General features: G+C 54.2%; 2 protein-coding genes across 3 annotated transcripts; one reads left to right on the top strand and one right to left on the bottom strand.

The window, feature by feature from the left end:
• Positions 1 to 84: 84 nt before the first annotated feature.
• On the top strand, positions 85 to 8,620 carry HIPK4 (homeodomain interacting protein kinase 4). The gene is made up of 4 exons (XM_064293662.1): positions 85 to 549; positions 3,578 to 3,934; positions 5,075 to 5,908; positions 6,406 to 8,620. Exons 1-4 carry the CDS (start codon positions 85 to 87, stop codon positions 6,565 to 6,567), a joined length of 1,818 nt encoding a protein of 605 aa, XP_064149732.1. The 3' UTR covers positions 6,568 to 8,620.
• Positions 8,617 to 22,678, bottom strand: PLD3 (phospholipase D family member 3). Of its 2 annotated transcripts, none has more exons than XM_064293664.1 (12): positions 22,562 to 22,678; positions 21,942 to 22,033; positions 21,750 to 21,824; positions 21,522 to 21,664; positions 19,515 to 19,698; positions 17,912 to 18,032; positions 17,698 to 17,825; positions 13,474 to 13,674; positions 10,657 to 10,796; positions 9,828 to 9,993; positions 9,196 to 9,295; positions 8,617 to 9,087 (listed from the first exon to the last, which is right to left on the bottom strand). In XM_064293664.1, exons 2-12 carry the CDS (start codon positions 21,969 to 21,971, stop codon positions 8,900 to 8,902), a joined length of 1,476 nt encoding a protein of 491 aa, XP_064149734.1. In that variant the 5' UTR covers positions 21,972 to 22,033; positions 22,562 to 22,678; the 3' UTR covers positions 8,617 to 8,899. The 2 variants fall into 2 exon arrangements, with proteins under 2 accessions (XP_064149734.1, XP_064149733.1); XM_064293663.1 differs by having other exon boundaries at positions 21,942 to 22,074; positions 22,562 to 22,674.
• Positions 22,679 to 23,980: the final 1,302 nt, after the last annotated feature.

Raw genomic sequence — 23,980 nt, 5'->3', positions numbered from 1 at the left:
GGCCGGCGGCGGGGCGGGAGGCCTTGGCGGCACAGCCTGTGGGGGTGGGGTGGCGGCAGGGCAGGGGCTGGCACGGGGGGCACCATGGCCACCATCCAGTCAGAGACCGACTGTTACGACATCATCGAGGTGCTCGGCAAGGGCACCTTCGGGGAGGTGGCCAAGGGCTGGCGGCGGAGCACGGGCGAGATGGTGGCCATCAAGATCCTCAAGAACGACGCCTACCGCAACCGCATCATCAAGAACGAGCTGAAGTTGCTCCGCTGCATGCGAGGCCTGGACCCCGAGGAGGCCCACATCATCCGCTTCCTCGAGTTCTTCCACGACGCCCTCAAGTTTTACTTGGTCTTCGAGCTGCTGGAGCAAAACCTCTTTGAGTTCCAGAAGGAGAACAACTTCGCACCCCTCCCTGCCCGCCACATCCGTACGGTCACCCTGCAGGTGCTCAGAGCCCTGGCCCGGCTCAAGGAGCTGGCCATCATCCACGCTGACCTCAAGCCTGAGAACATCATGCTGGTGGACCAGACCCGCTGCCCCTTCAGGGTCAAGGTGAGTGGCGCTGCCCAGGGCAGTCACGTCCCTCCTTCTTGTCTTCTCCCAGCTTTCTGAGGCCCTGGAGTCATCTCTTGGCATTGGGGCCTCCCTTGTCCTCACTCCTGGCACGGAGGTCTCGCCAACCCTGTCCGTGATGCCTCTCCCATATCCCGGCTCCAAAATCCTATCTCCCCATCCCAGACCTGAGGTCACCCCTGTTCCCTGTCCCAGCCCTGAGGTCTCCTCTGTCCTTGTTCCCTTCTTATCTCAGCTCCTTTGGCCTAGTCCTGGCTTGTGGGGCTGACATTCTCGTGGGGGAGATAGCGTTCCCAAGAGAAACGAGGAAACTGTTGCGTGTGAGTGAGGAGGAAGGATAAAGGAGGGAAGCAGGAGGCATGGGGAGAGGGTAGTGGTGTGTGGGACTTGGGACACGATGGTCAGGGAGGCCTCACTGAGAAGGTGGCCTTTGAGGGAAGTCCTGGAGGGAGGTAGCCATGCAGACATCTGGGGGAAGAGCCCTCAGGCGGCAGGAACAGCCAGTGCGAAGCCCCTGAGGTAGGAGTGTGCCTGGTGTCTGTATCTGAGGAAGAGTGAGGAGGCTAGTGTGGCCGAAGCATAGTGAATGAGGGGAGTCGGGGAAAGGATATCAGGGAGGTGAGGGGGCTGGATCATACAGGGCCTGTGGGTTCTGGGGGTACTTTGGCTTTACCCTGTGGGAGATGGAGCTGCAGGAGAACGTTGAGCAGAGGAGGGAGGTGATGTCCTTTGGCTGTTCCCAGGTCCCTCTGGCTGTGTGGGGGGCGGGGTGTGGGACCAGTGAGGAGGTGACAGAACTAGTCCAGGCGGGAGATGAGGGTGGACAGGACCAGAGAGAGGAGTGGGAGGAGGAAAGCGGGCTGGATTCTGGGTAGATTTTGGAGATGGAGACAACAGGATTTGCTGAAGGATCACATATGAAGTGTGAGAGAGGAAGAGAGGGCTCAAGGGGGACTGAAAGGCTGTCGTCCCGAACAACTGGGAGGGTGGCAGTGACACTGCCCATCACGGACAGCTTTGTTCAACATTTACTGAACACCTGTGCTGGCCAGCCACCAGCCCCCGGGTTCCCTTTTCCCAGTCCTGACCTCATACCCTGCCCACGCCTCCCCCGTCCCTGCCCGACCCCTCTGCTGATGGCTCTGTCTCTGGTGGTTGGTATGAACTAGGAGCACCATGAGGGCAGGCCTGAGGCCATCCGAAGCACTGCCACGTCCTCAGTATCTCTCCCAGTACAGTGCGGGGACACAGTTAGTGCTGAATGAATGTCAGAAACACAGAGACAGAGACAGGACAGACCAGATCATTCTGCCCGAGAGACGGAAAGACAGAGACCCCAGGACGGGGAGACTCCCACAAACACAGTAGGAGACAAGACAGATCCACAGCACTTAGCCATTGTTGGCACCACTACCGTGTTTGTGGAATGAATGAATGAACGTTGACTGAGCGCCCAGGGTGGTTCAGCCCCTCAGGGGTTCAAGCCCCGGCAGTCTGGCTTCAGAGTCCAGATTAAAAACGATCTCGTGATGCTGCCTTCTGCAAATGGACATTGAGGGATAGCTGAATGAAAAGCAGAGAAACTCAGAGAGGCAGCTGAGGCAGGTACGGAGAGAGAGTCGCGGAGATTCGGAGCAGGAATGGCAGACAGTTCCACCCAGAGGTGTGGGAGAGACAAAGGCTTTCAGCCGTTCCGTGCTAGCTCAACAGGTGTTCATCATCACCTGTCATGTGCCAGGGGCCTGTGGTGGCTGTTACCAGTGCTTGAAGATGAAGACAGGAGAGGACCTGGGCTTTGGGGACACACAGCCTTTCTAGTGGGTGGGTACAGAAACGGAATCAGAGAGAGACACTGAGAGATGAGAGACATCAACAAGCTACGTAGAGGCAGTTGTAAAGAAAGAAGGAGAGAAAGAGATACAAACAAGAGACAAAGAAATAGAACCACAGGTATGTAAGCCCATTCACTCAGTCAGTCACTCCTATTGCGTCCCTGCTGTGCACCAGGGACTGTTCGATTCTGATTCATAGCAAACCTATAGGACAGAGTAGAACTGCCCCAAAGAACTTCCAAAGAGCGGCTGGTGGATTCGAACTGCCAATCTGCCGGCCTTTTGGTTAGCAGCCGTAGCTCCTAACCACTGTGGCACTGGGGTTTCAGAGGAATAGAACACGGGATGGGAAGTTGAGGGTGCAGTTTTTGAGAGGATGGTCAAGGGGGGCCTCATTGACAAGGTGACATTTGAGTGAAGACCTAAAGGAGGTATGGAGGGAGCCATGTGGATATCTGGGGAAGAGCATTCCAGACAGAGGGAACAGCCAGTGCAAAGGCCCTGAGGTGGAAATGTGCTTGCTTGTTCAAAGAATAGTGAGAAGGCTCATGTTGGTTAGGGCAGGGTGAGCGAGGGGGCAAGTGGGAGGAGATGAGGGGTAGGGCAGATTGTTGGAGACTTGAGGACCACAGTGAGGACTTTGGCTTTTATCACAGGAGGTGGTAAAAGCCACAGCAGGGTTCTGAGCAGGCAAGAACGTGCTGTGACATGGGTGCTCACAGGATCTCTCCAGCTGTGCATGTGGAATGGACAGAGAGGCCAGGGAGGAGGCTCCTACATTAGTGTAGGCAGGAGACCATGGTGGACAGGACCAGGGAGCTGTGGGTGGGATAAGGAGTGGACAGATTCCGGATCTGTTTAGAAGGTGAAGCCAACAAGATTTGCTGATAGACAGGGTGTGGGGTGAGGGAGAGAGGGGTCCTCATCCTCACAGGCATAAGTTCTGATGGAGAGACACAGAGATGGAGTCAGACACTGAGCCTGACACACAAACCAGAGACAAAGGGAAAGACAGACAGAGAGACATAAGCAGGAGATACAGACTCATGGATGCAGACAGACAAAGCAAGTGACAGATGCAGACAGACACTGGTGAGAGAAGCCAGAGCAGGCTGTGATGCACTGCCACTGCCACTCACCGGTGCCAACTTGCCTGCCTGCCCACCTACACACAGGTGATCGACTTCGGCTCGGCCAGCATTTTCAGCGAGGTGCGCTATGTGAAGGAGCCGTACATCCAGTCTCGCTTCTACCGGGCCCCTGAGATCCTACTGGGGCTGCCCTTCTGTGAGAAAGTGGATGTGTGGTCCCTGGGCTGTGTCATGGCTGAGCTGCATCTTGGCTGGCCCCTCTACCCGGGCAACAATGAGTACGACCAGGTGCGCTACATCTGTGAGACCCAGGGCCTGCCCAAGCCCCACCTGCTGCATGCTGCCCGCAAGGCCCACCACTTCTTCAAGCGCAACCCCCACCCTGATGCCACCAACCCCTGGCAGCTCAAGTCCTCGGCTGACTACCTGGCAGAGACCAAGGTAGGGGGGCAGGCAGGTGAGGGCAGTCAGCATGGGGGTGCCTCATAAGAAAAATCTAGATTAGACCTTCGTGGAGGACCAGAAGCTTGGAGGTCAGCCATGGGAGTTGTCACAGCAAGAGAGATCTGGGCGAGACCAAAGGTGGGACTGATAGTTTGAAGGTCAGCTCTAGGGGCTGCTGCAGCAAGACAGATCTGAGTAAGATTTCAGGGACTGAAATGTAGGGGTTGGAGGTAGAGGGGCTGCTGTGAGAAGGTGGACGTGTGGGTCATAGCAAGAGGGTTCTGGGTTATACCACAGAGAAAACGTGAGGTCTGGGGTTAAGTGTGAGAGTTGCAACAGAAAGAGGGATCTAAATGAGACTCCAGGTGGGACTGGAAGTTGAGGGAAGCCTCTCAGCTACCTTCCTGGCTGCTGTCATCAAATCTGTGCAGCAAGGAGTCTGGGTCAGACAGCAGGGAGGACTGGAAGTTTGGAGCCAGTGGTGGGAGCTGTCACAGCAAGAGGGATCTGGGTGAGATCAAAGGTGGGACTGACAGTTTACGGCAGCTCTTCTGACAGCTCCATGGCTGGGGGTTATCACACTCTAAGGTAGCAAGAAGGGTCTGGTTTTGACTACAGGCCCAGGCCTGGAGGCCTGGTGTCAGATGTGGGAGCTGTAGCAAAAAGGGATCTGGATTTGACTCCAGACAGGACTAGGGGTTTCAGGCAGCCCCTTTGCTAACTGCTGGTAGGGGCTTGGACACGGCTCTGGGGAGGACTGGCCAGGGGTGAGGTGTGGAACTTGGTCCATGAGAGCTGTGGGTCAGACAACAGGAGGACTGAAGGATGGCCAGGTTCTCCTACTTCCTGCAGTAGGAGGAGAGATCTGGATTAGACTAGAGACGTGTGGGCCTCCCAGCAGCAAGAGAGCTCCAAGTAAAGTCACGGGAAGAACTGGAAGTCAGGGTGCAGGTGTGTGGACTTATAACAACAAGAGAGCTCCGGGAAAAGACTGAAAGTCAGGAGTTGTATGTGGGCCCCATGATGGCAAGAGAGCCCTGGGCCAGCCCAGGGGACAGCCTGGAGGGCAGGAGTTACATCGGGTCCCACAGCAGGAGTGGATGTGGCCTCTACCCCGTGCCCCTTGTGCCCTGTCAGGTGCGCCCGCTGGAACGTCGCAAGTACATGCTGAAGTCACTGGACCAGATCGAGACAGTGAACGGCAGTGGGGCGGCCGGGCGGCTGACCTTCCCAGACCGTGAGGCACTGGCTGAGCACGCTGACCTCAAGAGCATGGTGGAGCTGATCAAGCGCATGCTGACATGGGAGTCTCATGAGCGTATCAGCCCCAGCGCGGCCCTGCGCCACCCCTTCGTGTCTATGCAGCAGCTGCGCAGCGCCCACGAGTCCACACGTTACTACCAGCTCTCGCTACGCGGCTACCGTCTCTCCTTGCAGGTGGAGGGCAAGGCTGTATCTGCCATGGATGACGGGCCACCCTACTACCGGCTGGCTGAGGAGGAGGAGGCCGTGGGCCTGGGCAGTGCGGCAGGCAGCGGGCCCTTCTTCCGTGAGAAGGCACCAGGCATGCAAAGGGCCATCGACCAGCTGGACGACCTGAGTCTGCAGGAGGCGGGGCGGGGCCTGTGGGGTGAGACCCATGTGGATGTGGTCCCTGACATGCTGGCCCCACTCAAGGCAGCTGGCCCTGGCCGCCGGGTGCCTGACTCTGGCCCTGAGCCTATCCTGGCCTTTTACGGCAGCTCCCTAGCAGGCCGCCACAAGGCCCGCAAGCCGCCCACAGGCTCCAAGTCCGACTCCAACTTCAGCAACCTCATCCGGCTGAGCCAGGCCTCGCCGGAAGATGAGGGGCCCTGCCGGGGCAGCGGCTGGGAGGAGGGAGAGCGTCGAGGGGCCTCCGCTGAGCCGCCTACCATCCCGCAGCGGGGCGGGGATGGGCCCGACATCAAAGACCTGGCCATGAACGCTGAGGTATGCCAGGTGGTGGGCAGGTGGCAGGTGGTTCTGGGACCAGGGCCTCCCCCAGGGCTCCAGGAGGGGGGCACAGTTAACCAGGCCTTACCTGCCATCTGTATTGCACTGTGTGCCGCTGGCTGAGGGTTCAACACGCACTAACCCACATTCAGGATGTGATAAGGCTCAGCACGCACCACATTCAGGATATATGGCTCAGCACACACTAGCCACGTTCAGGATGTGATAAGGCTCAGCACACATTAACCCACATTGGGGAATAAGGCTCAGCACACATTAACACACTGAGGATATGACAAAGCTCAGGACACATTAAGGTCTCAGCACATACCCGTTTAACCCCAGGAGGAGGTGATGAGGGTTCAAAACATGTGAGATCACCCTCAGGATGTGACCAAGTGTCCACTGGAACAGGAGGGCATGCATGAAGGGCAGGCCGGTGGTACTCGGGGCTAAAGGCTTCTTGGCTGATGGCCCTCTCTTCTTCTCCCCAGAGGGCAGACCCTGAGCTCTTTGACCCCAGCAGCTGTCCTGGGGAATGGCTGAGTGATCCAGACTGGAGCCTGGAGGGTGTCAGGGGGCCACAGGCTCAGGGCCTGCTGCCCCACCACACCCGGGCCACCAGCTTTCTGCAGCATGTTGGCGGGCACCACTGAGGGTGCCCCACCCCTGCCCATTGCTGGAGTGGCCTTGACTGGAGTGGCATCCTCTCTTGACCCAAACTGCTCCTCAGAGCCACCCCCAGAACCCGCAAATTATTCTTCCAGAAAGATAGTTATCCAGAAACTCCCTATTCCTCTTGCCCATGGCACATGCCTGCACGTACCCGCAAACACTGGAGGGCCTTGGGGTCAGGCCTGTGGCCCCTCGGCCAGAGGGAGGCGGGAAGGGGGCCGCCCCCTGCTGGCCCCGAGCAGGCTCCCATCCTGCTGTCTCTGCCTATTTCAATAAAGAACTGTTCAGCATCCTGCCTCACACCTGTCCTCACTGCCCCGGGCCTGGCCTGGCCCTGGCATGGGATTCCAGGCGGCTGTCATCAGTGGAACTGAAGGGAAGGGCTGTGCTCAGCGCACACTAACCCATCCCCTAAGCTTGTTCAGTGCCTAGCATGTGAGATCTACCTTCAGAGCATTCTAAGTGTTTAGCATGTACTAATCCAAGGTTGCCTAATGCTGAGGGCTCGCTGTCAGTTACACTGTCCTCGCTATGTGCTACGAGCTTGGTATGCACTCATTCATGCTTGGACATGTGAAGTGTAAGTTCACTTGCATGCTTGGTGCACATGCCAATGTTCAGCACATGCTATCCCACCCTTGGGATATGGCTGGGAACATGCTGAGTGTGCAGCACACGCTAACCCACGCTGGCTGCTTGACCAGGGCTCAGTCCATGCTAGGCCATGTGGGTCAATACACTGTGGGCTTGTGTGCGCTGCACACTAAGGGGTCAGCACACACCAGTCCACACAGGCCACACACTGAGTGCCCAGGACACGCTGGTCCACACAGGTCACATGATGAGTGCTCAGCACATACCAGTCACATGCTGCGCTCAGCACACTCCAGTCCACACAGGCCACATGCTGAGTGCTCAGCACACTCCAGTCCACACAGGCCACACACTGAGTGCTTAGGACATGCTGGTCCATACAAGTCACATGCTGAGTGCTCAGCACATGCCAGTCACATGCCGTACTCAGCACATTCCAGTCCACACAGGTCACATGCCAAGTGCTCAGCACATGCCAGGCACACACTGTACTCATCACACTCCAGTCCACACAGGCCACATGCCGAGGGCTCAACACACAGTGGTCCACACAGATCACACACTAAGTGCTCAGCACACACTGATGCACACAGCTCACATGCTGAGTGCTCAGTACACGCCAGTCACATGCTGTACTCAGCACACTCCAGTCCACACAGGCCACATGCTGAGTGCTCAGCATACTCCAGTCCACACATGCCACAGACTGAGTACTCAGGACGCACCAGCCCACGAAGGTTACATGCTGAGTGTTCAGCACACGCTAGTCACATGCTGTGCTCAGCACACTCCATTCCACACAGGTCACAAGATGAGTGCTCAGCACATGCCAGTTACACACTGTACTTAGCACACTCCAGTCCCCACAGGCCATGCAATGAATGGTCAGCACACGGTGATCCACACAGGCCACATGCTGAGTGCTCAGCACACACCGGTCCACATACTGTAGTCAGCACACTCCAGTCCACAAGGCCACACACTGAGGGATCAGCACATGCCAGTCCACACAGGCCACATGTTGAGTGCTCAGCCACACCAGTCACATGCTGAGCCCTCGGCATTTGATCTCAGTGGGCTGGCAGGTATTGAGCCTACTCAGATCAAATGCTGAGGACTCAGCATACACCAGTCTACACAGATCACATGCTACGGACTCAGCACATGCCAACCCACACTGGTCACACGCTGAGGGCTCAGCACATGCCAGTCTGCACGGGTCCTATGCTGACCGCCCAGCACATGCTAGGCCAGCAGGTCACCACAGTGTGCTCAGTACACACCAGTCCACACGGGCCACATGTTGAGGGTTCAGCACGTCAGGCCACACAGATCACACCTGAGGGTTCAGAGCGCACTAAGCTGTCCCCACAGAGGCCCATGCCAGCTTTCCCCTGGGCCCCAAGACGCTATGTCACCACTGCTCAGGCCCAGGCTGTACAGACAAGTTATTTACTTAGTATTATAATCTCGGACCCTTCTTGCCCTGGAAAGGGGGTGGGCCAGGGGGCTGGGCCCAGCATGCATCCCCACTTCTTTGGGGGTTGATCCCTCCCCCAGCTCTGCTGGGTCCCACGGCCACAGTGTCGGGCCAGTAGGGGTGGAGGTAGAGGTGGGAGAGCAGCGGGGAGCCTGCAGGGGCCACAACAGGGCACAGAGAAGCAGGAGCATGGGGACAGGGGCCTGGACCCAGGACACTTGGGTCCACAGGCCTGGGCCTCAGAGCAGGCGGCAGGCGTTGCCCACGCTGTCAGCCGAGGCGTCAAGTTCATGGCTGTAAGGGGAGTCCCAGTCCCGCACAAACACGGCCTCCAGCTGGCTCCGCAAGCCGCCCCGCCCATTCTGGGTCACCAGCAGTGAGGTGCCTGCTGTCTCTGTGAAGTAGCTGCCGGACCAGTTGGAGGTTCCTATGGGACGGGGGGCAAAGAGTCAGAGCCCCGTGGGGGTCGCCGGGCCCTGGTGTCCAGAGCTCTCCCTGTCCCCTCCGCCCCTTCGGCGGTCCTCGGGCTACTCACCGATGTAGGCAGCACGTTCAGTTACCATGTACTTGTTATGGCTGACACGGGCATATGGGATCCGGGCCTGGGTCTCGTCCGCAGGAACCACAAAGAGTTTCTGAGTGGGGAGGGAGAATGGGGAAGAGCATGAGACGCTGGGTGGGTTGAGAGAAGCCCCAGGTGTGGCGTGGGGTATGGAATGAAGTCTGTGAGAACGGGGACTCAGCTTTTTCCGCAGAATCCTCTGGGCAGAAGACGGCCTAGTGGGGTGGCAACTCAGTAAACACTCACTGAAAGGGAGGACTGAGTCGCCTCATATGCCACCCTCTTCCCTCTGGAATGGCTACTATTCACCCCCCAGATGTCCCCTTCTCAAGAAAGTCTCAGGCTGGGAAAGGTGCTTCCTTTGGGCCCCTCCGTCCAGGCCCCGACCCCCTCAGCCTCTGTCTCCCCTGTCCTGGCCTGGCCCGAACCCCTCTGTCTGCACTTCCGGTCTCAGCCCGACTCCTCTGCCCCATAATCTCCCCATGACGACACGGCTTACTCTGGTCTCTGGTCGTCCTTGTCAGGTGACCCAGGAGCTCCGTGAGGGCCATGTCCCAGCACTGCCTACACTGGGACTGAGGGGTGAGTCTGGGGCAGGCGCTTACCACCTGGATGTCCAAGTGGGTGTGGTTGTCACGCAGAGCAGCCAGGGAGAGCAGGAAGGCCCGCATGGACAGCTCCGAGTGGCCCCAGCAGCTGACCAGCAGGCGCACCTTGACGCCCCGTTCATAGGCGGCCCGCCGCAGCCCGTCGTCAACAGCTGGCCAGAACCTGAGGTGGCGGATGTGAAGGGCACTTTTGTCCATAGCCTCACCTTCAGCCTCAGGGCCAAACCTGGACCCTGCTCAGCTTCTGAGAGCCCCCGAGCCCTCCATCTCTGGCTCCCAGTATCTGCCTCCTTAAACCCCACATTCTATACACCCCATTTCTGCCACCCGGCTCCCAATGTGACCATTGTCTTGTCCACTGCCCCCAGAAAACATTCTTCGGCTTCCCAAGCCCTACTATCCCCCGTCTCTGGCCCTCAGCCCCTCCTTCATATTGCTGATCAGAAACCCCCAACCCTGCTGCCTCAAATCGTAAGACTCTCAGCCCATCCCTGTGCCCCAAACACCAAGCCCACACCCTGTTTCCAGCCCACGCTTCCTGCTTGGCACCTCCTAAAACCCTCCACCCCCACCTCACGCCTCCAGTCCTTCACCTTTGCCCTTATCTCCAGTATTCTCATCCTCTCCTCTGACCCCCCGAAATGTCACCCCTATCTCTTAGTAATCCCACCCCATTCCCGTCTCAAGCCCCCAGGTCTCTTCTGCGTCTTCCAGTGGTCACCCTGTCCATCCCCATTCCCCGGCCCCCCTTCCGGCTTTCTGAGCCTCATCACTCCTTGTCCTGTCTCCTCCCCGTCCTGAGCCCTGTCCATGCGCCTAGTGGCACCTGCGTGGATGAGAGAACTCCATGGTGGGCAGGTAGTTCATGACTGCAACGTAGATGAAACTGCGGGCGCTGTCCACCACGTTGAGCAGAGCCTTCAGGTCTGGGGTGCGACCACTTGGACACAGTGGTGGGGGTGCACTCTGGGGGTGAGGAACAGTCACAACAGATGCCCTGCCAAGGACACTGTCACAGCGGACCCCGTGTTTGGACAGCTCACTTCAAGCTGGGTCCTGTGGAGCTCAGAGTCCTCAGGCTCCATGAAGGGGAGGGATAATTGCCTTGTCCGTCTCACAGATGAGAAAACTAAAGCTCACACAGGGTAAGTGACTTGCCTAAGGTCACAAGCTGGTACATGGAGCCAGGATTTGAACTCAGGCTGTCTGGTTCCAGAACCTATGCTCTAACCAGGGGGTTCTCGACATACGGCTCCTGGTCCAGCAGCACCAGCCTTCATCCCTGGTCCAGCAGCATCAGCCTCACCTGGGAACTTATTAGAAACACAAATTCTTGGGCCTCACTGCACACCTTGTACTGAATCAGAATCTCAGGTTTTAATAAGCCCTGCAGGTGATTCTGGTGCATAGTCGAGTTTGAGAACCTCTGTTCTTATGACTTTCTTTCCCTGACTGGCTCACAGCCCGCCCCCAGTGGGAATGCCTCAGGTGCCCAGCTGGGCCCAGATCCCTCAATCCTCATGACAGCCTGTGGGGTGATAAGCGTTGCTACCAGACCCACTTTTCAGATGAGGAAACTGAAACTCTGAAAAAGGAAGTGGTCGTAGGGAACCCTAATTCCCTGTGAGTCTCGAGATTCTTACAGTAAAGGCTTTCAATGAATCATGCATGCTTCCCTGTGTCCACGCCTTTGTGCTGGGCCTTCCACAATGACTCTGGGCCTGGCTGTGGAACTTGCTCTGGCCAGTGAGTCATCAGCAAATGTGATATAAGCAGAGGCCTGAAAAATACTTGTGTATTGGAGTCAGCCTTCTGGGCACACAGCTGCCACCTGAAGCAGCCAGGGCTAGCCTGCTGGAGACGTGTGCCTCAGCTAACAGCCAGCACCAATACCAGACGTGTGAGCGAGGCCCTCTCAGACCAGCCGAGCCTGGATAAGCCATGTTCCCCACCCAACTTCAGAACAACAACAATAAGAAGAAAAACAACAAACATTCGCTAAATGTCCCATTACATGAGAATACCTGTTGTGGCCAGATGACTAGAATCACAGGAATGACCCAAGTGGCAGCTGAAGAACCTCCCAGCTGAACCTAGCCCAAGCTGTTGACCCACAGAATTGTGAGCAAATAATTTTTGTTTTAAGCCATTAAGTTTCAGAGTGATTTGTTGTGAAGCAATAAATAACTAGACATTCCCATTCCTCACATTTCTACTTTTAGGGAACTCCATCAGATAATTTCTGGCCTCTCTTCTCTACACCTCCTCCCTCATTCCTGCCCTGGGGAGGGAGCATGACTTTGGGGTACGTGGGAGAGGTTAGGAAGAAACTGGGTAGGCAAGGGTTCCTCAAGTACTGCCCCCATCTCTGCCACTTCTTAGCTGGAGGATTTTGGGCAAGTCACTTTGTTCCTCTGTACCTCAGTTTCCTTATGTGTAAACGGGACAAAAATAGCACCTACCTTCCAGGGTTGTGATGAGGATTAAATGAGCAGATCACCCAGCAAAGTATATGCATGCAGTAAGTATTCAATAAGAGCCAGATATTATTACAATTATTAATGATAGTAACATCATATATTATAGTTATTATTATTGCAAAGATAGCAGAAATAGCAGACAGGCATGTCCCGGCCAAAGCAGGTATTTTCATGTGATGGGGCATTTAGTAAGTGCTGTTTGTCCTTAACGCAGTCAGTGGCTAACCAAAAGGTTGGAGGTTCAAGTCTACCCAGAGGTGCCTCAGAAAAAAGGCCAGGTGATCTACTTCTGAAAAATCAGACACTGAAAACCGTATGAGCACAGTTCCACTCTGACACACATGGGGTTGCCATGAGTTAGTCGACTCAATGGCAACTGGTTTTTTTTTTTTTTTTGGTTGTTTTTATTATTATTGTCATTGTTTGAAGTTAGGTGGGGAAGATGGTTGACATTTCATGGAGTTCCCCTAAACAACACAAGTCTACCTGTCCTGTGTTAACAGCTGCAATGTGGCAGGGCCAGAACTCAAACTCTTCTCTATCTGGGATTTTAATTATTCTATCAACCTTCCACACTGGGCAAGATCCAGAGCTCTGGGGACCAAGGGGTACCCAGGCTGCCCACCTCAACAGTGAAAATATCCACAGCCAGAAACAGTAGTTCCTCGTCTAGAGTGCTCAATATCTGCCATGAGCAACAGCTGGCGCTACCCAGTAGAACTTTTTACAGTTTGGAAATGTTCTACACCTGCGCTGTCCGACACGGTAAGCCTCTAGTCACTTGTAGCTATGAAGTACCTGAAATGTGGCTACTGCAACACAGGAACTGAATTAATTGTAGTCATTTGGGTTAAATTTAAAGAGTCACATGTGGCGATACTGGGCAGCACAAGGCTAAACCAATGGCTTGATGCACATGAACCCAAGTGGACCTCACCCATTCGCCCTAAGAGATTGTGAATATCAGGATAGACCCATTTTCTAGTCAAAACTAAGGCCTAGGGAGGTTGAGGCATTGCCCAGGCCTCGACCAAACACAGTGACGGGGTGACGGCCAATGGTCAAGACATGCCCTCCCCACCAGCCATTGGGCAGGGAAAGATGAAAGCCGTGAGTCATGGGGTGTGGCCAGGGTGTGGCAGGGCCCCCCTCCCCAGACTCACTGCCAGATAGGCCAGAGCAGGGGTTCCGTTGAGGCAGATCTCCATTGGTGTCTCTTGATTGTAGCGGGTGTCATAGGCCCGGGGCCAGGGTGACGGGATGGAGCTGCCCGCCTGGCCCAGGAACCAGTAGGCCTCGAAGATCTTGGTCAGGTCACGAGCTAGGCAGCTGCAGTTGTACATGACCACGCCCAGCTCCTTGACCTGTGGAGGGCAGTGCTGAGATCAGGTGTAGTGGCCTGGTGCCCACAGATGTCAGAGACACCCCCAGCCCCTCCGTCTCCACACCCCACTGTGACTCAGTCCACACCCCTCTCTCCTCTATCTGGGTTTTTAGTTGTTCTATCAACCTTCCATGCAGAGCTAGGTCCAGAGCTCTGAGGACTGATGGGTACCCAGGCTGCCCACACCAACAGTGAAAATACCAATAGCTAAAAACAGTAGTTCCTTGTCTAGAGTGATCAACATTTGCTGCGAGCAACAGCCAGCACTACCCAATAGAATTTTATGCAGTGATAGAAATTTTCTGCATCTGTGCTGTCCAATATTATAGCCTTGGTCTGGCCCCCTCTCTCTGGCCCTCGGTCTCCCCTCTTCTCTGCCCCTCTGTCTTCCTCCCCCTCTCTCTGGCCCTCAGTTTCCCCCCATTATGGATTGAGTTGTGTCCCCCCCCAAAAAAAACATGTGTTGTAAATCCTAACTTCTATGCCTGTGGTTATCTCATTTGGGAATGAGTTGTCTTCATTATTTAATGAGGCAGGATTAGTGTAGGTTGAGTTAATCTCTTTTGAAAAAGCAAAGTAAAAAAGCAGAGATAGGGGAGGAGAGATGACAAGCTAGGTGAAGACTGCCCAAGGGAAGCAGCTCAGAGGAGACAAGGACCTTCCTCCAGAGGTGACACAGAGAGAAAGCCTCCTCCTGGAGTCAGCACCCTGAATTTGAACTTCTAGCCTCCTAAACCATGACAAAATAAATTTCTGTTTGTTAAGGCCATCCACTTGTGGTATTTCTGTTACAGCAGCACTAGAGAACTGAGACAGAATTTGGTACTGGGAGTGGGGTGCTGCTGTAACAGATATTTGAAACGTGGAAGGAGTTTGGAATTGGGTAATGGGTACAGGATGGAAGAGTTTTAAGGTGCCTAATAATAAAAGCCTAGATTGCCTTCAAGAGACTGTTGGTAGACTTATGGATGTCAAAGGCAATTCTCGTGAGAGCTCTGAAGGAAGTGAGGAGAGCCATAAAGAAAGTCTCTGTTGTCTTGGAGAATATATATGGGGCAACAGAATGTTGCTAGAAATGTGGATGTTAAATGTGCTTCTGGTGAGACTTTAAAAGAAAATGATCAGTGTGTGACTGGACAATGGAGGAAGGGTGATGCTTTTCAGGCAGTGGCAAATAACTTGTCTGAATTATTTTCAAATGTTTGGAGGAAGGTAGAACTTGTAAGTGATGAACCTGGATATCTGGCTGAGGATATTTCTAAGCAAGATCTTAAAGGGGCTGCACGGTTTCTCCTTGCTGCTTATAGTAAAATGTGAGAGGAACGGGATGAACTTAAAAATAAACTGTGCAAAATGAAAAAATAATTAAAAAATATGGAAAATTCTGTTGTGCAAACTAAGGACATGTGTCCTGGAATATTCACCAAGGATGTGGTTACACAATATTTTGTTAAAGTGATTAAGCCTGTGGCTGATGGATCTAACCAACTACAATGGCAGAAAACCCATCAGCTTAGACTGAAAGGGGACAGTGAAAGAAAGAAGGGAAAGAATGCTGTCTGACTCCTGGAATTCTACAGTCAGGAAACAGGTCAAAGGAGCTACATCTGTTGTTCTCCAAGAAAAGAAAAGGACCAAGGACCATCCCTGGAGCAGCTCGAAGATCAGAACTGTTGGAAGCAGCACTGGAAGCAGGGCCTTCTCATTTTCAAAGGGTGGGGCCACTGTCTCCTGGATCTCAAAGAGTGGAGCCAGAGTCTCCGAGGTTTCAAAGAGTTGGATCTTCACTAACTCGGTTCCAGGGTGTGGAGCTGCTGTTAAGTGTGCGAGGGGGATGGGACCGCTGCCCAAAACTGAGGGGGTGGGGCTACCACACTCAAGGGACAGAAGAATAGGGCCTGCCAGGACTGACAGGGTGGGGTTGCCACTCAGATGGACTAGGAGAATGGGGCCAACCAAAGCCAACAGAGCAGAGGTGCTGTCCCAGTGGGCCTAAAGATGAAGCTAAAGCCCAGAGCCAAGGGGCCTCCACCCAGAATTCAGACAGCATGGCCACCACCTAGATTCTGGAGGGTGGGACCCCTTGCTACACATGGTTCCAAAGAACAAAGGATTATTTTCAAGCCTTGAGAGCTATTGTAAATTGTTCTGCTTTGTTTTGGACTTGCTGGGTGCCTGTTATCCCTTCTTTCCCTCAAATTTTTCCCATCTGTAATGGAAATGTCTACATTGTGCCTATTCCACCATTGTACTTGGGAAACAGATAACCTGTAGTCTAGATTTCACAGGTTCACAGATGAAGAGAAATTTTGCCCCTGGCTGGAATATGCCTGAAGTCTCATCCATAATTGATTTAGATGATTCAGAAGATGAGATTTTGGACTTGGAGTGGATTTAAGACTTTGGGGATGATGTGATGGGGTGAATGTGTTTTGCAGGTGACAATGACATGCATATGGTGGGCCAAAGGGTGGAATGTTATGGATTGAATTGTGTCCCCCCAAAAATATGTGTCATAAATCCTAACCTCTACGCCTGAGATTATAATCCCTTTTGGGAATGGGTTGACTTTATGTTAATGAGGCAGGATTAGTGCAGGGTGCGTCTTGAGTTAATCTCTTCGGAGATATAGAGGAGATTAAACAAGCAAGGGAAAGCAGCAGAGATGGGGGAAGAGAGATGCCAAGCCACATGAAGATCCCCCAGAAGCAGAAGCGCAGAAGAGACAAGAACCTTCCTCCAGAGCCAACAGATAGAGAAAGACTTCCCCTAGAGCTAGCACCCTAAACTTGGACTTCTAGCCTTCCTAAACTGTGAGAAAATAAAGTTCTGTTTGTTAAAGCCGTCCACTTGTATTTCTGTTATTGCAACAGCAGATAACTAAGACACTCCCTCTTAGAAGGAAAAGTCCTGGGATGGACATGAACTTGACTGACTCAAGACAGACTAAAATCTGGAGTCAAGTTTTTGAAAAGCAGTTATTCCAAAAGTTCCTGGGTTCCTGAAAGGGTATATGCTGTTGCTTCTCCTTGCTACCCTTTATTGAGCCAGCTCCAACTCATACTTAGGACTCAGCCAGACTGTGCCAGCTATCCTCTGGGCGCTCACAGTCCCTGGGGTTCCCTTGTCCCTCTGGTGGCAAACCTGTCTCCCCACTGGAAGGGAGGACAGGCACCAGGGATGTCTCAGTCACAGCTGTATCTTCAGCATCTCCCCACAAAGTTGGTGAGATTAGAGGCGTGGGAAATATTTGTCGAATAAGTGAATTAATGTCCTCTTTCACATCACTGATTAAACTCTTCCTTCTTCCCGGTCTCATGCTAATTCCCACTGATCCTTCAGGTATCAGATCAGTTATCACGTCCTCTGGGAAACCCCTCCCTGATACCCCAGGTTGGGTCAGATGCCTCTTCTTAGCTTCCATAGCCTTCTATGTTTCCCTGTCCTGGTCCTGACCCACCTGCCTGTGCCCTGGTATCTCAGCCGCAAGGCCCCTGCCCATGCCTCCCCATCCTCGCCCACCCTTCTATGTCTCCCCCATCCTGGTCCCAACCCCTCCTCCTGCGCCTCTCCTGTCCTGGCCCTGACCACTCTGAGATGTCATGTGTGGTGACAGGCCTGTCTCTCCCATTGGACTGGGAGTTTCAAGAGATCCATCTGTTACCACCATGTTCCCAGCATCTCCCAGGACAGGGCTGGACTTGGAACAAGCACCAGGGGATGAATAATGAAGGTCAAATGCGTGGACAGGGTCTTGAGTGCCCTGTGGAGGGGCCAGCAGCTGCCATCAGGGATTGGAGGGACACCCAGTCTCCTGTGAGCAGGGGAGGGCAGTAGTGGGCTGGATTCAGAGATATTTAGGGGTGTGGCAGGAGGCAGGAAGAAAGCCATTGCAGAGACTGGGTAGACAGGACTCTGAGATAAGGAGGGAACAGTGGGAAGCTGGGTGCCCTGGGAAGCAGGCAGTGGCCTAGAAGGGCCAGTGGGCAGAACTCAAGCAGACCTGGGTCAGGGAGCGCCAGTCCATGTTGGCACTGCCAAGGTAGAAGTGGGTCTGGTCCACCACCCAGAACTTGGTGTGCAGGACGCCATGGGTCAGCTTCTGCATGTCCACCATGCGAACCTGGGCACCTGTGACGGACAGGGGCAGTGGGTGGTTGTGTCAGGGGTAGATGTGGCCTGTCCAGGCCCTGCCGTCCTGGCTGCCCCCAGCTCACCACTCTGTAGCAGAGTCTGTAGGTCAGCCTGTGGCTGGGGTCCATTGGGCTTGCTTACGGCTATGCGGACCTTCACGCCTTGGGGTGCCAGGGTCTGCAGCTGCCGCAGGACCTCCTCGCCCTGGGGTAGAGGAGAGCTTCAATGGGGCTCGGCCAGCTCGTGCCCCAGTCCCACACGGCCTCCCCACAGTGTTACTCTGAAGTTGGGCTTCAAGATTTGATTAGAGGTGAGCCTATTTGACACTGAGCCAGAACACCTAGGGACGGCTTTACAAGTTAAGATCCCAAATACCTTCTCTGTTTTAAATACCGGCTCCTCTGAACCCTCTCCCCACAACCCCCAGAGCCTCCCTGCCACTCCTCCACCTCCTGGGGACCTTCCCAAGATCCAGCATGCTTTGCAGGATGCTGGGGGCAAAGCTCAGGCTGGGGGTCCAGGAAAGCATGGGGTGAGGCATGACCACGCCAATAGTAACAACCAACAGTTCCCTGACACTACTTTGTGTCAGGCCTGTTCTAAGGCCCTCAGGCCTGAACTCAATGAATTTTCACACAGCCCTGAGGCAGGCCTGACTACAGTCCTGGCGGTGCAGGTGAGAAAACTGAGACACCAAGAGCTCGGTGGTGGAGCAGGGTTTGAACCCAGACCGTCTAACTCTGTCCGTTGTGGGAGCCCATGCTGTTCTGAACTTTAGGAATTACATTTTCAGACAATGCTCAAAGAGCCCTGCGATGCTAGTAAGCTGTAAACCCACTGCTCACAGAAAGAGGCAGCAGAGGGAGGGAAAAAGGAAGAAGGAAAATCATTGTGCTTTACGATGGAAGGAGTTTTCCACCTAAGCTATTCCTTTTCAAAGCCTGATGCATTATTTTGTTTTTTTAATTCTGTGTGAGGAACTGAAACAAGGATGTAACAATAGCAAGCCCTTGTAATTGACTGACCCTGTGCTAGGGAAATGGGTTAAAAATTGCACCAAAACCAAAAAAAAACAAAAAAACAACCAAATTTGTTGCCGTTGAGTTGATTCGGACTCATAGCAACCCTACAGAACAGAGGAGAACTGCCCCATAAGGTTTCCAACGAGTGGCTGGTGGATTTTAACTGCCAACCTCTTGGTTACCAGCCAAGTGCTTGACCTCTATGCCACCAGGGCTCTAAAAATTGCACAGATGAGCCCATTTCATCCTCATCAGGGCCCTAAAGGGCAGATGCCAGAGACTTGCCCCGTTTTACAGATAAAGAAAGGGAAGCCCAACAGGTGACATGAACTCACACAGCTGGGAAATGGTGGCCTGGCTTCACACTGGGCTGTTAGTGGCTCTGCTCTCCCATTTCTCTGTGGAAGGGGATCAGGGCTGCGTGTGGGTGGGCAACATCTGCCAACCTAATCCCTCGTAACCAAACCCGCACCCTGCCGCCATCCTGAGGCTTCCAGATGACCGTGATAAATGCCCTGGGGCCAGAGGGCCGTGTGAAGACAGCTGCTTCCAGACACCTGTGTCCAATCAGCTGTGTGAGCGAGGCCTGCTTGTCTCCTGGGCTGCCGGGTGCATATCCCCCAGCCCTGCCCCTGTGCCTGTCAGGGCCCAGGCAGCCAAGTACCTGCTGGGCAGAGGGCTCCTGGGTGTGGGTATCATTGTTGGTGAGGGTCCAGTAGAAGGAGGCGATGTCCAGGCTGCTGTGGGCACCGGCAAGCAGGCCCAGCCAGGCCTGGGTGGTGGAGGGGTTGCCCACAGAGGTGTTGGGGAAGTCAAGGCCCTCGGGAATGCTCTCCACCAGCACTGCTCTGGAAGACAGGGATGGGAGTGCACGTCAGCCATAGGGGCAGAGGTCTGCCATGGCTGTGGATGGAAGACGAGGATGGAGGTGCACGCCAGCCATAGGGGCAGAGGTCTGCCATGGCTGTGGATGGAAGACGAGGATGGGAGTGCACATGTGTGGCTGTACTCAGGATGCTCCGTGAAAGACATGTGTGCGTCCACAGACACAGATGGGAGACTGTGGCTGTGACGTCTGTGCCTGCCTGTCCGCAGATGTGGGCAGAAGGTCCTTGGTGTGTGTTCATGGATGTGGATGGAAGATGCCCCGTATGTCAACAGACGTGGAGGAAAGACTATTTGTATGTGTCTAGGTAAAGACTTTTTTCCTCTAGGTGTGTACTGGAGTTCCCAGGTGGTGTAAACGGTTAACATGCTCGGCTCAGTTGGAGGTTCGAGTCCACCCAGAGAAGCCTCAGAAGAAAGGCCTGGTGATCTACTTCCAAAAGATCAGCTATTGGAAACCCTGTGGGGCATTTCTACTGACACTCATGGGGTGTCAGAGCGGGAGTCGGCTGATGGCAACTGGTGTGTGTGGACGTGTCTGTCCACAGACGTGGGCGGACGACTACGCGTGTGGCTGTCTGTGTGGACGTGTCTGTCCACAGACGTGGGCAGACGACTGCGCGTGTGGCTGTCTGTGTGGACATGTCTGTCCACAGACGTGGGCGGACGACTGCATGTGGCTGTCTGTGTGGACGTGTCTGTCCACAGATGTGGGTGGAAGACTGTGTGTGTAGTTGTCTGTGTGTATCTGTCTGTACATAGATGTGAGTGGAACATTGTGTGTGTGGTTGTCTGTGTGTACAGGTCTGTCCACAGATGTGGGTGGAAGATTGTGTGTGTGGCTGTCTGTGTGTATGCATCTGTCCACAGACGTGGATGGAAGATCGCCTGTGTGGGTATCTGTGTGTATCTGTCTGTCCACAGATGTGAGTGGAAGATTGTGTGTGTGGCTGTCTGTGTGTACGCATCTGTCCACAGACGTGGATGGAAGATCGTGTGTGTGGGTATCTGTGTGTACGTGTCTGTCCATAGATGTGAGTGGAAGATTGTGTGTGTGGCTGTCTGTGTGTACATGTCTGTCCACAGATGTAGGTGGACGACTATGGGTGTGGTTGTCTGTGTGTACGTGTCTGTCCACAGATGTGGGTGGACGACTATGGGTGTGGTTGTCTGTGTGTACGTGTCTGTCCACAGATGTGGATGGGAGACTGTGTGTGTGGTTGTCTGTGTGTACGTGTCTGTCCACAGATGTGGATGGGAGACTGTGTGTGTGGTTGTCTATGTGTACGTGTCTGTCCACAGATGTGGACGGAAGACTGTGTGTGTGGCTGTTTGTGTGTACGTGTCTGGCCACAGATGTGGATGGAAGACTGTGTGTGTAGCTGTCTGTGTGTATCTGTCTGTACATAGATGTGAGTGGAAGATTGTGTGTGTGGCTGTCTGTGTGTACAGATCTGTCCACAGACGTGGATGGAAGATCGTGTGTGTGGGTATCTGTGTGTATCTGTCTGTCCATAGATGTGAGTGGAAGATTGTGTGTGTGGTTGTCTGTGTGTATCTGCCTCTCCACAGATGTCAGTGGAATATGCTACTGGGGCTGCCATGGGAACACATTTGTGGAGGGTGGCCACGGAGGAAGAACCTGTGAGCTTGCACTGTGGACTCTGTGACGTTCTCTGTCACCATCACTGGGTGTGGCTGAGTGCAGGCCCTGCTCAGTGCGTGTCTGAGCGTCCCTGGTGAGGGCGGACCCCTCCCCCCACCATCTGGGCCTCCTCCCACTCACTCGCAGGGGTCGTAGCAGGGAGCTGGGCGCTGGTTGGGCCCGAAGAGATGCAAGTCGCCGTATTCCCATAGAAACAGCTGAGTCATCAAGGCACCGAAGCCCACAACCGCCAGGATGAGGACCAGCAGGACCCAGCGGGCTTTCTGTGGGGAGGGGAAGGTTATCAGCCAACCCTAGAGGGTGGCCCAGCCCCTGCTGAGACAGACAGTGGGTGGCAGAGACTCCTACCTTCTCTGCAGCTTTCCACGCTTCAATCTCATTCATTGGCAGCTCGTTCGCAGGCTCCTCAGCAGGCACCTTCAGCTGGGGGAACATGGCGTGGGAGATTGTGAGGTGGCAGGGGGTTGACAGGTCCATTCGGGGGAAGTCCCCCAAACCTCCACTGTGCTCAGCCCCTCCCCACAGCCCCCATCTGCCTACCTCCTGGTACATGAGCTTAGGCTTCATCATGCCGGGCAGCTGGGGGATCTACAGAGCTGAGGCGGGAAGGTGGGTGTGTCAGGGTCTCCAAACTGCAGGGGACAAAAGCTGGGGCTGGGTGGGGTGTTCCAGCCTTTTGGAAGATACATAGGGGGAGGATCAGTCTTGGGACTCAGAGGGTGCACTGGGTCTCCTCACCCGTGATCACAAGGGGCCCTGGCAACACGCCCGCCACCCTAAAAGGAGGAAGCTGGTCTTTGGTCAGCAGATCTTTTGAAATCCTTCAAAGTCTAATCTCTTGAGGCTTTCTTCACATCACTGTGCAGCGCCTGGTCTGCCCCCCTCCCCAGTCCACCTTGCCCCCTATTAGCGCCTTCCCTTAGCCCTCTTCTGAGCTCTCATCTAGACATTCCCCAAAAGGCAGCTCTGGATGGGGTCCGTGGAGCCCCAAATCTTTGTGCCGGGACTGCCCAAGTGGCATTTTTCAGGTGGCTCTTCTATCCACATTCCCAGGTACCCACCAGACAGTTCAGACCGGGAGCCCGTGACCATCGGGGCCACCCCGCCAGCACCCAGCCCGATGCCAGTACCCCCCGACCCCAGAGGGGCCTCGGTCTTACTCGACAGGCGGCAGCTGCTACCGCGACGGAGCCCCAGCTTCTGCCCCGACCGGCTGAGCCCAGGCTGGAGGAGAGGGGGCGGAGCCTACAGAGCTCCGCCCACTGCAGCGGGGAGTCTGCGCAGTGCGCGCAAAGCCGGCCGCGCTCACCGCAGGGAGGGGGCAGGGGTGTTGTCCCCGCTGCGGTCAGGTCAGCTTGGCCCGGGTCGGGGGAGTACTTGGCTGGGCAGGGGCTTTACCGCATCCTACCTGGAAGCCTCCGGGTTGGACAGACAGACCACAGAGAAAGAAAAAAGGGACCCCCTCCATATTCCCCCCGGCTAAAAACCTTGTGAATTTTGGTACCATAGACATGCGCTACCTAATCAAAAATAAATTCATGAATAAAATTAATTTTCGAAAAGTTTATACGATAGGATGGAGAGAGCAAAGTTGAATGTGATGTACAGATGTAGCGATAAAATCAACAGAAGACGCAGCCCACGCTATGGGGAGTGGAGAGGAGCGGAGGAGAAGGCGAAGATGCTGGATTTTCTGCTGGAGCCTGTTTGGACCACAGTATTTTTTTTTTTTTTTAAGCCACCTGGTATTTTCATAGGGATTTAAAAAGTTTTATTTTTCTATTTTTGGAGATCTCGGCTTCTGGCTGGAGGGATAATCAGGGGCTCCCACCTCCCCATTCCATATCTCCCAAGCAGAAGTTAAGACTACAGCTGGAGGAATAAGTTGGGGACTCCCCTTCCCCAATTTATGTCAAGGACACACGGGCTAGACACTCCTCCCCCCCGCTCACACATACAGGGGCGGGGAGTCCACACCTAACTCCACAAAAAGAACGTTATTGAGAAGCAACAGTGTTAGAAGTGGTTGCTTTGAGAGAGTGGGGTGTGTCAGGATTGCTTTTTCACTGTGAGCCTTTTTTTTTTTTTAATTGTGAAATATAAGCTACTTAAGGTCCCTGGGTAGTGTAAGCAGTTTGCTGTCTCGACTACTAACCTTAAGGTTGGTGGTTCAAACCCACCCATCGGTGCCAATGAAGAAAGGCCTGGAGATCTGATTCCATGAGGATTATAGCCAAGAAAACCCCATGGAGCATTTCTATCCCGAAATATGTAGGGTTGCCAGGAGTCAGGATGAACTCGACGGCAATGGGTTTGGTTTTGGTTTTGGTTTATAAGCTACCTACAGAAATGTATAGGAAAACATCTGTGTAGGTTAAAAAATAATTATAAAGCAGACAAACGTGTTGCCATGTCCCAAGCTTTGTCACTTTTAAAAAGGAAAAAAATTGTGGACATGCATTACTGCGATTATGAAAAGATTCCAAAAGGGAGCTGAGATCTCCCTTCACTTCAAAATCCAGCCCATTGCTGAAGGGGTAATTTGGAAGCCCCTCCCACCAACGTCCAATTCCAGATTG

Source organism: Loxodonta africana, chromosome 11 (assembly GCF_030014295.1).
Source record: "Loxodonta africana isolate mLoxAfr1 chromosome 11, mLoxAfr1.hap2, whole genome shotgun sequence".
NCBI lineage: Eukaryota > Metazoa > Chordata > Mammalia > Proboscidea > Elephantidae > Loxodonta > Loxodonta africana.
Note: the sequence above shows the minus strand (reverse complement) of the source record. Positions and strands in the feature narration are given on the sequence as shown.

What these genes read in the sequence shown, in the direction of transcription:
- PLD3 (XM_064293664.1), bottom strand. Translation starts at nt 21,971, where the DNA reads ATGATGAAGCCTAAGCTCATGTACCAGGAG. An exon ending in CTAAGCTCATGTACCAGGAG is followed by an intron (nt 21,825 to 21,941) that starts GTAGGCAGATGG and finishes ATGTTCCCCCAG; the next exon opens with CTGAAGGTGCCTGCTGAGGA. An exon ending in AGGAGCCCTCTGCCCAGCAG is followed by an intron (nt 18,033 to 19,514) that starts GTACTTGGCTGC and finishes CCTCTACCCCAG; the next exon opens with GGCGAGGAGGTCCTGCGGCA.
- HIPK4 (XM_064293662.1), top strand. Translation starts at nt 85, where the DNA reads ATGGCCACCATCCAGTCAGAGACCGACTGTTACGACATCATCGAGGTG. An exon ending in GCTGCCCCTTCAGGGTCAAG is followed by an intron (nt 550 to 3,577) that starts GTGAGTGGCGCT and finishes ACCTACACACAG; the next exon opens with GTGATCGACTTCGGCTCGGC. An exon ending in ACTACCTGGCAGAGACCAAG is followed by an intron (nt 3,935 to 5,074) that starts GTAGGGGGGCAG and finishes GTGCCCTGTCAG; the next exon opens with GTGCGCCCGCTGGAACGTCG.